We start from the raw sequence: 17,382 nt of genomic DNA, 5'->3' as shown, positions 1-17,382 counted from the left end.
TCCTCTGGAACAGCCTTTTTTCTCGTCTGTTTTTCTTTTCCTGTTGAACAGACTGCTTTACAGGGGGCACGTGTGGTAATTAACACATGCAGCTGTGGGTCTTCAGCCATATGGTTGAATTTCAAATGGCCATTGATCTGCACCCCTGCCCCCATTCTGCAACCTGAGGCCTTGAAGATGTGAAGAGGTTTAATGCAGAGGCTTTAGTGTTGGGGAAGGGAGGGGGGAAAGAGAGGGAGAGGGAGAGAGAAAGAGAGAGAGAGAGAGAGAGAATAGAAATATAAGATTTTAAAAAAATCAGGAATAATGATCCTGTCCTAATAAAGTTTGCTTACATAAAACAAGGTTTACTCACCTTTACCTTTTTAAACCACAATTTTCACAGGAAAGAGGGAGATAATTTTTTGCTGCACAGGCAGCAAAACATTTAAATATTTCCCACTCCTATGCAGTAGGCAGTCTTCCACTTGTTTCCATTTTGATCTCAGCCTTCATAGACTAGTGCATCAACTAATTAAAGCTAATTATGTTTCTATCTCAACTGCAAATAAGAAATTGGGGATGGGAGTAGAATATGCTGGGAAGAAAAAAAAGCCAGTTTCATTTTTTAGAAAAAGAAAAGAAGTGTTGGATACTCTCTGAAAATTAACGTAGCTTTAGAACAGGCCAGATCTGGAGGTATTTTACAGTGATTTTCTTCCTTCCTCTGTGACAGGTTCTAGCCGGTGTTAGTGGGATGTGAGAGGTTGAGCAGCTGAATCTTTGGCCCCTGTAAAGTGGGGTGCCTCAAGGCTCAGGTCTTTCACCTCTCCTTTTTACCATCCATATCATCTACATGAGAATGCTTGGAGAGGTCATCCAATAGCATGGGGCACAGTATCATCAGGATACAACCTGCTATGCATCTCCACTTCTTGACAACCTAGTGACACTGCCTTTTGAGTAATAGCTCAAAAGCCTGTAAGGCATTGATGGGGAGAAATCAGTTTCAATTCACCCCTAGCAAGATGGAGTGGCTCTGGATTTTGGTGAGGTATCACTCTTGCTGGCTCAAGGAGCAACTGGGCACAGATTCATCTTGTGTGCCCATTCTTGAACCAGTAGGTCTTGATCATACTATCTCATGGCCTGGTTACTTCCTGGCTGGAGTTTTCCAGAAAATGGGACAGCCTTTGAAGGCCCTCTGTAAATTACAGCTGATTTAAGCTGTACAGCTGCTGTGTGAACTTCATTGGCTTATAGTTCCTTTCTGGGTGTGATTCAAGGTACTAGGTAGCACCTCTAAAACCCTGATTTGCACAAAACTAGGTTATCTGTAGGATCATTTCTCCTACCTGCTCACTAGGTCTGATAGGGTGGGTGTGCTTCAGATTCCTTCCTTCAAATGTTGCCATCTAGTGCAGGAGTGGGCAACTGTGGCCCTTTTATAACCTGTGGACTTCAACTCCCAGATTTCCTGAGACAGTCAAGCTGGCTTGACTGGGATCTGGATAATGTGTCTTCCTTTGAAAAGCCCTAAAACTCTAGTTTCTTCCTCCCCAAACATTGAGGTAGTGTGAAGCTGGAGCCTAGAAGGGGGGATGTAGGGAAGTTAGGGGCCCTAAGGGTTTTCTGTGCTGTTTTTTTAAATATTTTTTAAAAAAACTATTTTTATTGTTGTTTATGAGCTGCTCATGGTTATATTGCATAAGGTGGGCACTGGACAGGTATATAAATCTGTTAAATAAAATCAAATAAACACACTTGCATGGAAACATCTCTACATGAGTTCTAGCTAAATTTGAAAGTTATTCATATCTTGGCATCTGTTGCTTCCAAGTACAGTTTCTGGGTTTGTGCATTTCATTAATTTACAGGGTTTTTTTTATTTAGTGTGCCCTATTGAGTGTAATCCAAATGGTTGGTTGGGTTTTTACAGCATGGCAAACCATAAACCATGATTTATAAACTGAAGTGGCTGGGTTTATATTACACACTTTTGGGCTAGGTTTTATATCTTGTGCCAGAAACTTCTTTTTATTTGCTTGGAAGGAATGAACTACTCATACAGTTCCATGGATTCTGAGAGCCTAACTTCAGGAAAGTTTAAATTATTTTTTGCAAAACAGTGAAAATTGTAGACCTTTTTTGGGGTTATGTGAGTATATTCCAATTGTTTTTATTGTTAGGAATAAAAACAAAATATTACAAAAATTTTCCTGTTAAATCAGAAAATCATTTAATCTGCTTTTTCTCTTCTCTCTGAATATATTTTAAAAATGTTTCAATCTACATGAAAGAACCCTTTGTTTATAGATCCAATATGCACTTCTCATTGTTAAAAGTGTATTTTTATTTAGGAAAAAAGGGACTGAGGAGATCTAGTTGAGTTACAGCCATAGCATTATTTGTAGTAGCAATAGCAATAGCACTTAAATTTATATACCGCTTTACAGCCCTCTCTAAGTGGTTTACAGAGTCAGCATATTTCCCCCAACAATCTGGGTCCTCATTTTACTGACCTCGGAAGGATGGAAGGCTGAGTCAACCTTGAGCCTGGTGAGATTCGATCTGCCAAACTGCTGGCAGCCGGTGATTAGCAGAAGTAGCCTGCAGTACTGTACTTTAACCACTGCACCACCGCGGCTCTAGATACCTAGCTAGATACCACACCACTAGATAGCTAAAATATTTTTAATCTGGTAGCTACAAAGTATGAGGGTGGAGGCTGTTTAGGAAGGAAATTATGTAAAAAATGTGTAAGTACACGAAACTGTGCAAAATGCACAGATTTGTTTGCAGCTTTAGCAAAATAGCAACTAAAATTGCATATATTTGGAGAAAAAATGCCCCAAATGCTAGTATTAAACTTTGTTTCAAATCTAAAATTGCTAAATGGGATGGGATGCCTGATGGTACAAATGAGAAAATAAAGAATTTGGATAACTGATGCAGACTTGACTTACAGAAATGAGAAACTGAAAGAAATAAATGATTGGTTCTCCCATTATTTGTCTCACATGGAACAAACTTTAATAGAAGAGCATTAGAAAATGGAGAACAATTTTAAAAAGCCAAAGGACTAAGGGATGTAACTGACAGTATATTATCTAACATACACAATCTGTGCCATTTTAAGCTTTACAGTAGATTTCATACAGTATCTCTGTAACTTATAATTGGAAAGAGGTTGTCCTTGACTTACGACCACAACTGAGCCCCAAGGCAGTTGATAAGTGAGTTGTTCCCCATTTTGCAACTTTTTTTGCCATGGTTGCTAAGAGAATCACTATAGTTGTTAAGTGACTTGTTAAGCAAACTTGGCTTCCTCAATTGACTTTGCCTGTCAGAAGCTCCCTAAAAAGATTACAAATGACAATTCTAGGACCCCGGGATGCTGCGACCATCATAAATACATGCAGGTTGTAGGCACCCAAAGTTTGATCATGTGACTCTGGGGATGTTTCAACAGTCATAGGTGTGGGAACAGGTCATAGGTCACCTTTTTTCAGTGTCATATAATTTCTATGTAATTCGGAATAAATACCTAATAATTTCCTTCAATATCTATGTATGATCAGCACGGCTGTCAGGTGTAATTATCATTTTTAATCGCACTGTTAGCTGAATTTATGCATGGTCCAAAGTCATAAGTAAAGCTTGGCAATTGAACCAAGCCAGGCCACTTGTACCCAGGATTTAGGAGTCAAGATTTTCAAAGCAATGCCCAAATGATGCCATTTGTAAGCAGAAAACCAGCAGCTATTGGCCCTTTTGACATATCCCTTTAAAGAATTTCTATCAGAGAAAGGGAGTGCTTTGTCTGCAGTCAGAATAAACTCATTGTACACCCAGACAATTAACACTTCAAGTGACTTGCCAGCCTCTTTAAAGCCGCTATGCTACTTCTCTGTTTTGAGCTCTATTCAGACACTTAAGCACACCATTTTTGTTTTGTTTATTATTCAAAAGAAGAAGAAGAAGAAGAAGAAAGTCCTTCATCAGAATAGTTGGAGCGGATCAACATTGTCCTTCCAATGGCATTTATCTCCAGCCAGCAGTGAATATGTCAATCAGAAATCAAAAAGCTAAACAGAAGAGGCTTTGAATTGTGTCATCAGGGGTCGAAGGGACTTCCAGCTGCCTGTGCATGGGACAGCCTTTCTTACACACCAAAGAATTGTGCTGTCTGTTGCAAACACACACTCATCATGCTGAATTACAAAGCCTTTGAAGCATGAAGAATATTCCCAGTTTACTTCGTTCATATCAGTGCACCTGCAAGGGAGCTCTGAGGACGGTGAGGGAAAGGGAGGGTGGGCTAATGTATTCTAGAAATACTTTCTGGCTTGGTTGATGGTTCTTACACCATGTTGCCTTAATTTTCACTGACAGTGTTTGTAAGAAGCAGATACAATTTATTTCAGAAGTTGGATGACATGTTCATCATGTTTTGATTGATAATTATGCTCTGCATCCAGGGGTGAAATCTACTTACCTTCCCAACCGGTTCAGAACCGGTTCTGCGCATGCGCAGAGGGTAAAAAAACAGGTCACTTCCTGGTTAAAACCAGGAAGTGATGACCAGGTGGGTGGGCAGAGCCTCGCGCCGCCATCGCTACCGGTTCTCTGAATCACCAGCCGCCATCGCTACCGGTTCGGCTGAACTGGTCTGAACCGGGATCATTTCACCCCTGTCTGCATCCCAATTGAATCTCTTACGGGTCAAAATAACAAACAGGTTTGCAATCTTTTTTGGCCTCTGGGCATAATTAGAGTTTTGAAAAAAAAGTTCTGGCCATTTTCATTAAGTGGCTAATATGAAGGGATGTTGTTAGTGTCGTCTTGCTACTTCTGTGAACATATTTTCATGCTCCATGTAGTTGGTTCTTTTTTCTTCTCCTTTTCTAAGGCTTAAATCACAACTTCATCCAATTTCATAGCTGCAGGGGTTCCCCAATATTTATTTCAACCTATCACGGGATCTTGTGTCTGACATAAATCCTCAGCATTTAACAGTGGCTGCTTCCTTTCTCCTATTCAGGAGGAGATTGAATAGAAGGGAGGTAGGATTGGGGCAGACAGCTGTGGCATCTATATTGAAAATTGCAGACCAACATCTTGTGATATCTCCTTATGTGAAGGCATTCCTTATTCACTGGCCTTCTAAATATCTTTCGTGCTATCTGTTCATCTTGCTGCTTTTTTTATAACTTCTGATTCTTCCATAGAATAGTTACTTTTGCTTTTGAATGCTATATGTTTGTTTTTTCTGTTTCATAGTTTTCTGTTGTCTTGTTCTGGGCTCATTGCTAATTGTCATTTTAGAGCATTGGCTTTAAGGAATATTCTCTACTAATAAAGGAGAATATTAGGTCAGGATTGAAATGAAGGGAATTCTTGGTGCTCCCTGAAGTTCATTATTTTCTTACAGAAGTTTCATTAGCCAAACTAAGTGACATCAACATGTTAGCCTAGCACTGATGATGTTATATAATTTGAGTAATGAAATGTTTACAAGAAAACAGCCAAGCTCGGAGAGCACTAAGGAGCTCTTGCTTCTCTACTTTTTCTGGGAAATCCCAATTCATGGTCCTGAGTATCAACAAGGAGGGGAAAAAAACTATGTGTTGCACACATATATGAATGTGACAACACACGTATGTTGTAATAAAAGTGATAATTCAGTTATGAAAACTCTACAAAATAAAATAGGTTTTTACAGTATAAATCTTAACCCATCCTGATTTAATCATGCAATACTATAACTTATAACCTTGTACATTTTTATCACCTTTTCTGTGTATTTTTTTAAAAAAATATTATTAGTTATATAACTCTTCCCTTCTCCCAGCTCTTGGTATTTCTTTGTGGGTAATTGTGTGCACTGAATCTGTAAAATTCAACATTACATACTATCAATCAAAAACTGAGGAAAATTCTGTCTTGCATATTATTCTGCAAGTATTCTGTTATGGTTTTGTATAGAGGTTTCTGTATTTAAGGTTTTAATATGTGTACAGGCATTTATTTATTTGCTTGTAACAAATATCCCAAAATGCCAGTTCAGATGGATGAATGGATGGAAGGAAGGATCTATTCATCCATTCAGCCATATTCTTACATAATAAAATAAATAGGTATTTCAATGCCTGGGAAGGGGATTGTATCTCTTCCGTGTTTAATGAAGTACATGCAATGGAACACTACAATGACAATATTGCACTGCTGATATATCTGTAAAATGGAGACCTCACAGTCTAGACCCAGTGTTTGTAAAGTAAGACAAGAAGCTAATATGGCTTTATTTCTAGGCATCTGTGGACAGAAACCGAAGATTAATGTAAGCAATTCCTTCATTCTGTAGTGAATTTTAATATAATTTAAATGTTGTTTGATATAGGCTAGAATTACAAACATTTCTGAACAAAGAAAGAACAACACTATTTGTTTTATTTATTTGTTTATTTTTCCTATTTCTTAATCACCCATCTCCCTCAGAGAGGGACTCTGGATGGTGTACAATATGTTTTAGATACTCTTCTGTTATAATTACATTAGCATCAAATCATTTACATTGTAAACTTTAGAAATAATATGGTCATTTTTTTCCTGAAAAATTGATTCTAAATTTGATGCTGACAAGGTTAAAAAATTAAGACCCTTCAAACAAAAGTAATAAAAAATACTTGTAAGAGCTGGAATTTTGCAGTCAAATAATTTGTTCCAATTCTCCTGTCTATTAGTTATCAGGATAGGAAAGCCTCCATAAATCCAGCGTTTTGGTGCAGTGAGTTTGTCAATGGACTGTGTCCCTGCATCTCCCAGAAACTTTGAGGAGACTATTTGTTTTGAGCTCACTATATCCACAAAATCATGTAACAACATATAGGAAGAGCTAAATTATGTGAGATAAACTTAGTGCACCCGCATGATTTTCATACTTCAGCAATACAGAAGTTATTGTTGATAAAAGTATAAGTGGGAATATTATCTACTTTAAAAATAGAATTAAAGAAATATTTCAGTATTTTGCTAATCTTTTAACCAGTTCCATAAAGTACTTTGCTTTTATATTCTGATTTGTACTTTTTTTCTGTCTCTGTGTATGTCTGATTTTCTTCTGATGGACTTGGCCGGGCCATGTAAAAATCCCAAATTATTCAACAGTACTGGAGAGTAGATAGTATTTACCTCAATAATGGTAGTTTCTTTTCAATTTTTTTTAACTCTCAATTCAGATGATGGTTCAAAACCAACACCCACCATGGAAACACAACCAATTTTGGATGGAGAAGGTAAGAGCCTTTGAAGTAGCTTTTTTTTTATTTATGCAGTCCCCAAAATGGTAATGTTCTGTAAAGAAAATGTCAAGTATGATTATGTATTATTCAAAGCACAAATTTTGCTTTTAGATAAATTGCTTTTTATGCACATTATTTCTTTGTGGATTGGTTGAAATCATAGTGAGATGATTTTGTGACATGACCGCAAAAGAAAATTAATATTGTGCTACATACTGTAGTTCCTGTACAATTTACCTGGTATATACTATATATTTGGGGATATATCATAAGCCAGGAATAAGTAGATTTACCAGATTAAAATGCTGTACAGTACTAGTATTTCTTCAAGGAGTGTTGTTATGTCTGTATATAAGTAGTTACCAAAAGTTATTTCCTAATTCTTCAGAAATTCTCAAGGTTGCCCACTACATACATGAAATGGCAGGTTTGCATTTGAAAATGGGACATTTTGGGAAAATTTGCACACAAACATATGAAAATAAAATGTTTTTTACTTTCTGATTGTCTTATCTACCTCCCTCCTTATCTCCCTCCCTCCCTATACACCTACCTACATATATTGGTATTTTGTTTAATATGCTTTTAATGTGCTTATTAAATTATCTTTATTATGATTATCTCCTGGGTCTCATGGTACTTTTAATATAAACCATGACCTAATTTTTTAAACAAATTATAACCCTATCCTTATGTTTCAGAAATTACAGCCCCTACACTTTGGATTAAACACTTGGTCATCAAAGATTCCAAACTGAACAGCTCTAGTATGAAAAATTCAGGTAATGCTTTTTTCTTTTTTTAAAAAAAGAGATTTAAACTTAAAGGGACAGGGTATATATATTTCTTCATTTGGGTACAAATGATGAACACATAATTGCTAAATAAATACAATGTTATTGAAATTTGAAACAGAAAAAAAAGTTTAAAAGTTAAAAAAACTATAAAATGGGCTAAAAATTTTGGCAGCGATGTTATCCATATGCAAATGGATGGAGAGATCTGGCATTACCCACAATGGAGGAGTGATTGGTGAAGATGATGGAATTTGCAGAGATGACTAAATTGACTTTTTTTAATCAGAGAAAAAACAATTATCTAAATTTATTGCTGACTAAAAATCCCCTTATAGACATTTTGTGTGAAGCAGAAAAAAATGAACATGTTAATATTATAGATTATAGGATAGATTACAGAAAGAAGAGAGTTATATAAATTTATAATTGTAGCTATAACTGCTATAAAGAAAATTGGAAGAATTTCTTTGTATCTCTTTTTTTTCTTTTCTATTTTTGTTTCACTTCCCCCCTTTTTTCACATTTAGCTTTCTCTTCTATTTTTTTTTCTTACTGCATATTAGCTTATATTAGTTTTTACCTTCTTTTTTGAAAATTGGATTTAAACAGTCAAACAATATATAACGAATTGTATGTGATGATGGTCATTGAAGTATCTTTTCAGTGTAGGTCTGGCACTCATGTTTAGTGTGAGTCATTTTTGAGCATCATATCATCTGGATAGTCAATATTTATTATGAAAGGAAGCTTCTGCTACCTCTGGCGTAAGAACTTCAATTTCTTGTTTCTGGTTGGATTTTATCATGCTTTCCAATTTAAGGAATGTAGTTAGTTTATTAGTATAAGTTCTATTTTCTAAACTTGTTTGCCTCTTGCTACCCTGACATTGGAATTGTACCTTCAAAGATAGACGTATTTTGCTGCATCTTAATGAACTGAAATAAATTTTAGTTGTACAATAATGTTTTCTAAAGAGTGTTCTTAAAAGGATATTTCTTATAGAATGAAGTATTAAATTATTTCCATTTATAAATCCCTACATCCTTGCTTGGAAGGGCATTCCAGAATCCAGTAGTGTGTGTGTGTGTGTACACACACACACACACACACACACACTGAATTTGCATCACAAAATTTAATGTTCTCATTTGTGGATATAGAGCTACATTGGCTAGTAATCAGTGGAATTCATATCTGTCATAGATGGAGATAGTAATTACTTGTGACTTGTAGTGCAAGGATGAATAACAGATACCTGATCATTTACAGATTATTATTCCTTCCCCTGGTACTGTTTTAGCTCTCCTAGAATATATTATTTGGATTATATAATGACTTCTTCTGTAAAAGCCTTGGACTTTTTCCTTATTTTCTTTTATTGTGAAATTATTTGGGTTTGGTTAAAGACAGATTTCAACCATGTAGTCATTCTACACTCTTAACCTTTAAAGAAAACCACAGAATGATGTAATGATGAGACAAATGGAAATATAAACTGGTCTATGAAAGCCAGCAGTAGCAGTCAGGTAAATATGTTACAGTTGCTAATGATTTGTACATTACGTTATTTGAAAGGAAGACTGAGTAATCTATTAAGGTTAGAAGCTGGATATGGATAAAAAAAAATAACCTCAGCCTTGGCATTGATTTCTAAAACTCTGCTATTTGATCGTGTTCTGCTCTGGCATTCAAAAATCATTTGGATACCTTTTGTAAACTAAAAACATAAATTGACAGAAATGTTTTTATCATGTGAACTAAGCATGCAAAATTCAAGAATTAATAATAATAATAAATGCTGAAGTTAAAAAGAAGGTTAGACATGAATACATCATTTGACTAAACAAGATCTTAAAAGTCCAAACTCAAGGCAATTAATACCTGGGTAATTGCAGTAATTAGATACACAGCTGGAAGAGTGGACTAGACTCAAGCAGAACTAAAAGCCCTGGATAGGAAGACCTGAAAAATAATGACAGTGAATCATGGCTTCTTACCAAGGAAAATATGGGTGTGGAATGTTGCAAATACACCAGACAGTTGAAGAAGAAAAAGGACATTGGAGGAATATCTGAAGAACAGTAAAGAAGATGCACTGAAGTTAGTATACCAGGAAGACTTACTGAGTACTGGAGAGATCAAATTGGCCTTCAAGAATACCAAATGAAGAATAGAAAATAGACATGGGAAGGCAAAACATGACATGGCCAGTATATTAAAAAAATAATAATGGACAAAGCAGATATAACAAGATCTGTCAATGGCTAAAAAACGGAAAATTGAAAAAAAAGAAAAGAAGAGGAGCTGATGTTAGCTGAACAAGTGACCAAGCCTTAAGAACAAGTGGATACAAAACCAGAATTCAGAAGATAGCTATAGATAGCAAATACTACCTCTGCAAAGAAAATCAATGGACAACCTTATTAGCTGTTGCAAGAAGATTGCACACAGACTGACTACAAACAATGAATGGTATGACAAAGTAGCAACAGTGGTGCACTGGAAGATTCAGCACAAAATATCATTTGCCTGCAAGCAAGAACTGGTGGGACAATAAAATAGAGAAAGTCATAGAAAATGAAGAAACTAAAATGCTCTGAGATTTTAGAACTCTAATCAAATTATATTTGAATGAAAGACTTTGTATTTCTGGTGTAAAAATAATTACCATATGTATTTTACTGAAATAATTGCAGTATACAGTAATTTGAATTGATTTCGGTTCCAAAATACATGGAAGATTTTGGAGCAAATACTGGCATTTATATGGGCAGTGATAGAAAAACAACTTATGACCCACCCTTCAATAGTGTTAGGCTTCCAGATGCAACTTAAAATGCTGTGGCTAATCCATAAAACCTTTTATGGCTTGGTACCAAGTTGCCTACAGGATTGCATTTTTCCATGGGAATTGGCCTAGGAGATTTGATTTAGGAAAAGAGGAATGGATTTCAGAGGCTCTACTACTCAGGGATAATGCCTATCTGGGAATGGCCTCCTTGTAGATATGGGTTGGCTTCTACTTTGCACTCTGGAAGTAACTCACAATGGAACTCTTTTGGATAACATTTGGGCTGTGAGGTCAACTTAGTTAAGTTTATGGATTGGTGGCTTCTTTTATTGTTTACAAAGTTTTGTATTTTATATTGCATCCTTACTTGGATTGTATACTTTTATGGTGCACCTCTGAACCTCTGAGATTTCTTTGAGATTGGACTGGGGTTTAAATAAATGACACATGCATACATATAACCTGAGCAGGGTGTATGCACCATTGCATGGTTATATGCTGAGATGATTAGTATTTTACGTCAAATATGATTTCAAAACTTTTTATTGAGAAACCCTGTAATTTTGAATGCAGCTTAAATTCTTAAATATCAAAGGCTTTGGTATTTTTACAAACTTCTCATGTAGATTAGGAATAAAGTTTGTATTGCCAAGCATACTATGTACTACATTAGAGTTACCTTTTAAAGTTTCTAGGCCTTGTAGCTTGTCTCTCTAAAAACAATATAGAGAATTGAATGCATGTAGTCTGAAGATCTATTCTTTGCTGAAGAAAAGTGATTTAGCTATGCACGATTATCATTTTAAACTACTACCAAGCAATTTTTAGCTGATTTTGGCTGTTTTCAGATGTTAAGCAGGGTTACCTTGACTTGTATAGGTATTCCTCAACTTACAACAGTTCACTTAGTGACTATTCAAAGTTACAATGGCACTGAAAAAGTGACTTAGGACCATTTTCAAACTTATGTCCGTTGCAACATCCCTCTCAGAATCCTCAGGCGCAACAAGGACAAACCACCAAGAACAACGTTGGAATGTAATGCTGGTTTAATCTTTTTTTTTTTTTTATTGCAAAAGTTTTACAATTACATTTTCACCCCTTTTTTCACCCCCCCACCTCCCTCCCCAAACTTCCCATCCTCCCTAACCCTCCCTAACCCTCCCCCCCAGACTTCCCTATTATGTACTCATAACTAATAATACTGATATATATACCTGAACCCATCCCTCCCCCTATATTATTTTCCCTCTTTATCTCTTTACATTAAGATATTTCTAATACATTATTTTCAAATAAAAGCTATTTGGTACTTTCTAGTTTGGTATTTGTTCTGAACATATTCTATCCACCTTTTCCATTCCCATTCATAAGTCTCTTGTGAACAATCTTTTAAATATGCTGAAATCTTCGCCATCTCTGCAAAACTGGCCATCTTCAAAGTCCATTCCTCGATAGTAGGCAAAGCTTCATTCTTCCAATATTTACCTATCAACAATCTTGCTGCTGTTATCATATACAATATTAATTTTACTTCACCCCGTGTAAAACCCTTAACTATACCCAATAAAAACAATTGTGGAGAAAATTGAATTTTTTTCTTCAAAACATTCTGCATGACCCACCATATTTTTATCCAAAAAGCCTTAACTTTCCTACAGGTCCACCAAACATGATAATACGTAGCATCCAAACATTCGCATCTCCAACATTTTGGCTGAACATTAGGGTACATACATGACAGCTTTTTAGGATCTAAATGCCATCTATAAAACATTTTATAAAAATTTTCCCTCAGATTCTGCGATTGTGTAAATTTAACATTCTGAACCCAAATTTTTTCCCATGTTTCCAACATCACTGGTTCTTCAAAATTTTGTGCCCACTTAATCATACAATCTTTAACTAATTCCGTTTCTGAATCCCTTTCTAGCAAAACATTATAAAGCCTTTTAATATGCATTGGACCTTTCTGTCTTATATGTCTAACCAATTCTTCCTCATGCAACATAATACCAGTTTTTTGGTCCTCTTTCCATCTCAATTGTAATTGATTATATTGTAACCAAGTTAAATTAATCCCTTCGTCCAACAGTGTCTGCAAGGTCTTCAGCTGCCATCTACCCGCATCTGTAAAAAGAACCTCTTTGTATAAAAACCCCCCGAGTGACATTATATTTGTATTCCACAAGGTATGACCAAGATCCAGCCATAGCGGTATTTTATAATCCCATTTGAGTCGGTGCTTCTTCCAAACTCTCATCAAAGAGTCTCTAAGTATATGACTTTTAAATACTTTATCAACTTTGTCATCATAAAATAGGTAAGCATGCCATCCAAATTCAAGATCAAAACTTTCTGCATTCAATATTCCAGCCTTTTTACTTCCAAACCAATCACTTGTTAAAGTTAAAGCTGCTGCATCATAATATAACTGTAGGTTTGGAAGTTTAAGGCCTCCTCTTTCTGGAACATCTTGCATAATTTTCAATTTCACTCTCGGCTTTTTGTCGTTCCAGACAAACTTATTAAATCCAGTTTGCCAAACTTTCAGTTGTTTATCACTTTTAAGCACCGGAATCATTTGAAACAAAAACAGAAATCTTGGCAAAATGTTCATCTTAACTGCTGCTATTCTTCCAAGTAAAGACAGTTGCAGCTTTTTCCAAGTCTCCATGTCTTTCTGAACCTCTCGCCACAACACCTCATAGTTATTTTGAAACAATTTCATGTTTGATTCTGCAACCTGAACTCCAAGATATTTTACCTTAGGTACAATTTCAAAACCTGCCCTCCTTTCAAGCTCATGTTTACGATCTTGTGTCATATTTTTGACTATCATTTTAGTCTTTTTTGAATTCACTCTAAAACCTGAAACTCTACCATAGTCTTGTATAATGTCGTTCATCAGGATTGTTGATTCCATTGGTTGTGATAGGGTAACCACCAGATCATCTGCAAATGCCTTTATTCTATAATCCTCTTGCCTTATCATTATGCCTTTCAAAATTTTTGAGTCCCGTATTGTATTTAGCAAGACTTCCAATGTTAAAATAAATAAAAGTGGGGACAACGGACATCCCTGTCTTGTTCCTTTTTCAATTTTAAACTCTGTCGTCAAACTTCCATTAATAATAATCTGTGCTTTTTGCTCTTGATAAATTGCTGAGATCGCCTGTATAAATTGGTCCCCAAAGCCCATCTTTTTTAAAGTCTTTAGTAGAAAATTCCAATCCACTCTATCAAAGGCCTTCTCCGCATCCAAAAAAACCAGCACTGCAGAAATCTGTTTATTCTTGTCAAGATATTCCAATAAGTCTATTACTTGCCTTACATTGTCCTTCATATATCTGCCGGTTTAATCTTGTCCGTCCCGAAAACGCTGCAGTCGTAACGATGTAAAATTGGCGCTCCATGCATACGGCATGTAGCGCTTAAATCCATCCCGCGCCCGCCAGCTGTGAGGCGGAGCCCGGAACAACGCCCCGCCAGTGGCGAATCAGCAGGCTGGAAACGGGCGGGGCGGTGATAGGAGCCAGCTGCTGCATGTCAGAAACTTCCCGAGCAAAAGCTACCCGACCCTGTGAAACCCTAGCCCCGACGCTTCCACCCCCCCACCGAAGCGCCTCTGTACATCCCCCCCCACGTGTAAATGTGCGCGTGTCCCGGCCGAAACTAGGAAGAGTGTTGGAGGGGCGGAACGATCCTGGAACGGTCCACAACCTCGGACATCGATGCGTTAGGACCCGACTGGGGGATCTGTGATACCGCCCTGGTGCGCTCGGGTGTTACCCGTTGGCGTTCACGACCTCTTCTGCCAGTCGCGGGGGTGCGACTGGTGACTGGTTGGGGGGGTGGAAGAGGACAGTCTAAGGCTCTGTGGCCCACCTGGTTGCAACGGAAACACCGGAAGGTTGGTCTACGATTGGAATCCCCGGATCCAGGGGGAAAACTGCTGCGATTGATGATGGGCCGTTCCGGACTCCTCCTCGTTTGAGGCGGTGGCCCTGTAACAGTTTTGACCCGAAACTCCCGTAAGCCGACATCCAATTCAATTGCTGCTCGGAACCACTCTGAAAGACGAGGAGGCAGTCCCCTATACACACATGCTTGTCTGAGATCTCTGTCCAGGCCTAAATGGAACTGATGCACTAGCATACGTTCGGGCCATGCCCGTAGCCGTCCCGCAACAGTCCGAAACTCCTTAACGTAATCCTTTGCAGGGCGGCCCTTTTGTCTTAAAGTCACCAACTCTCCCTCGGCCTGTTGTGTCCTGGAGTCGTCCTCAAAACGAGCCCTGAGACCCTCAAGGAACAGGCCAACATCAGTCAGGTCTCGAGCGTGGTCACTGTGAAGGTCGCTACCCAATCCGCCGCCTCCCCAGTCAGGACGGTGGTGATAGCAACTACCATGGCCCATTGAGATGGGTAGAAGTGACCGTAAAGGTCCATATAGCTGATGACCTGGTTCAAGAATATGGCTACCCTATCAGGACTCCCGTCAAAAGTCGCTTGCAAGGGAGGCGGACCCCACATTGGCTGCGAGCCCCAAGTCCCTGGGGGCCACGATAGTACCGGCCCGGGTGGACCTGCTGGCCCCCGGGACCCATGCGACATGAGCCGCTGCCCAGGACCGGAGTGGGCCCCCCCCGTATCCCCTGAGCAGGAAGAGAACGTCCTCGGGCATCCATTCGTGCTCCCCCGTCCCCCCTGAAGATGAGGTATGTGTGTCCGATGAGGGGGGGGTCTGCTTTCCTCTGTTGACTGGCTGCTTGCTCCACCCGCAGTTTAGGGCTGGCTAGCCGGAAACGTGTGCTTGCACCTGATGTTCCTGTCCCACTCTGCCAACCAGAACCAGGTTCCACCCCCACAGCCCATGGCTGCCAGGACTGTGCATCACGGAAACTGGACTCCCCAAACCTTTCCCTCAAAACATCCAAGGTGGAGGGGCCCAGACCTGTGGAATAGCTCCACTCACCCCCTTCCTCATCCTCCACCCACCGTCTCTCACGCCACTTCAGAAACCTCTCATCCATAGAAAAAGGAGTTTGCGTTTTGAGGCTTCCAGGGCCAGCGAGCGCCGAGCTATGCCACCAGTCACCAGAAGCAGAGGGGGTGGCGCCAGACTGTGTTTCAAGTATCTCGCGCTCCTCCCCGTCGTGGGTCTTTACTTGCTCTTTTGGCCGAACCACCAGATCCGGAGCCAGAGAAACGTCCTGGGTTGGTGGGGTCTCCTCTCGCTCATCCCCCACGATGTCCTGTGTAAGTGCCTCAGGGTCCAAACCCTCCGCCATCCCGCCGCTTTAGAAAAGATGAAAAGAGGAGCGCCAATTTCCTCTCAGAATCCTCAGGCGCAACAAGGACAAACCACCAAGAACAACGTTGGAATGTAATGCTGGTTTAATCTTGTCCGTCCCGAAAACGCTACAGTCGTAACGATGTAAAATTGGTGCTCCATGCATACGGCATGTAGCGCTTAAATCCATCCCGCGCCCGCCAGCTGTGAGGCGGAGCCCGGAACAACGCCCCGCCAGTGGCGAATCAGCAGGCTGGAAACGGGCGGGGCGGTGATAGGAGCCAGCTGCTGCATGTCAGAAACTTCCCGAGCAAAAGCTACCCGACCCTGTGAAACCCTAGCCCCGACGCTTCCACCCCCCCCACCAAAGCGCCTCTGTACATCCCCCCACGTGTAAATGTGCGTGTGTCCCGGCCGAAACTAGGAAGAGTGTTGGAGGGGCGGGCGCAGCCCCATGCTATCCCACGCCCATGTTGCCGCGCGGGCGAGCGGAGCCAGGTGAGTTGTCGAGCGGTTCGGCGCCCAGCGGGAGGATAGGGCTCGACAATCCCCTTGATCACATGATCAGATCAGGGGTGAAATGCTTCTGGTTCGGACTGAATCGCCCGATCCGGTAGCGATGGCAGCAGGTGGTTCGGAGAACCGGTAGCAAAAATCACTGCCCCCCACTCCACCATGCCCAGCTGAGCCACACAATCATCAGAGGCTTTTTTTTTTACTTTTAAAAGCATTTTTTCTACAACCTCTTCCGACGAAAAAATGCTTTTAAAAGTAAAAAAAAAAAAAAAAGCCTCTGATGATCATACGGCTCACCTGGGATCGTCAGAGGCTTTTCAAAGCATTTTTTTCTGCAACCTCTTGGCTGAAGAGGTGGTAAAAAAATGTTTTGAAAAGTCTCTGACGATCCCAGCTGAGTTGATCGGCAGAGGCTTTTCAAAGCATTAGAAAAAATGCTTTGAAAAGTTAAAAAAAAAAAAGTTCACCACACCCACCCAGTCACATTACCCCCCCCCCCCAAGCCACACCCACAGAACCCTGGATCAGATGCTTGGCAACTGGTTCATATTTATGATGGTTGCAGAGTCCCAGGGTAATGTGATCGGCTTTTGCAACCTTCTGATAAGCAAAGTTAACGGGAAGCCAGATTCACTTAACAGCCATGTTACTAACTTAACAACTTCAATGAATCACTTGGCACAAACGGTTATAAAATGGG

The 17,382-nt window shown here is 39.4% G+C and overlaps 1 protein-coding gene across 7 annotated transcripts in view; it reads left to right on the top strand.

Annotated features, from left to right (window-relative positions):
• Positions 1-17,382, top strand: part of SMOC1 (SPARC related modular calcium binding 1) — a 68,874-nt gene that overhangs the window by 34,088 nt on the left and 17,404 nt on the right. For 4 of the 7 annotated variants that reach the window (XM_034417656.3, XM_034417658.3, XM_034417654.2 and 1 more), the window contains exons 6-7: positions 7,188-7,277; positions 7,985-8,065. In XM_034417656.3, the coding sequence (XP_034273547.1) occupies positions 7,188-7,277; positions 7,985-8,065 (171 nt within the window). The remainder of the gene's footprint in view (positions 1-7,187; positions 7,278-7,984; positions 8,066-17,382) is intronic. The other 3 variants (XM_034417659.3, XM_034417655.2, XM_087876224.1) reach the window with 1 other exon arrangement.

The sequence above is a fragment of the Pantherophis guttatus genome, chromosome 1 (genome assembly GCF_059756535.1).
Source record: "Pantherophis guttatus breed Tessera chromosome 1, ASM5975653v1, whole genome shotgun sequence".
In the NCBI taxonomy this organism is placed as follows: Eukaryota; Metazoa; Chordata; class Lepidosauria; order Squamata; family Colubridae; genus Pantherophis; species Pantherophis guttatus.
Note: the sequence above shows the minus strand (reverse complement) of the source record. Positions and strands in the feature narration are given on the sequence as shown.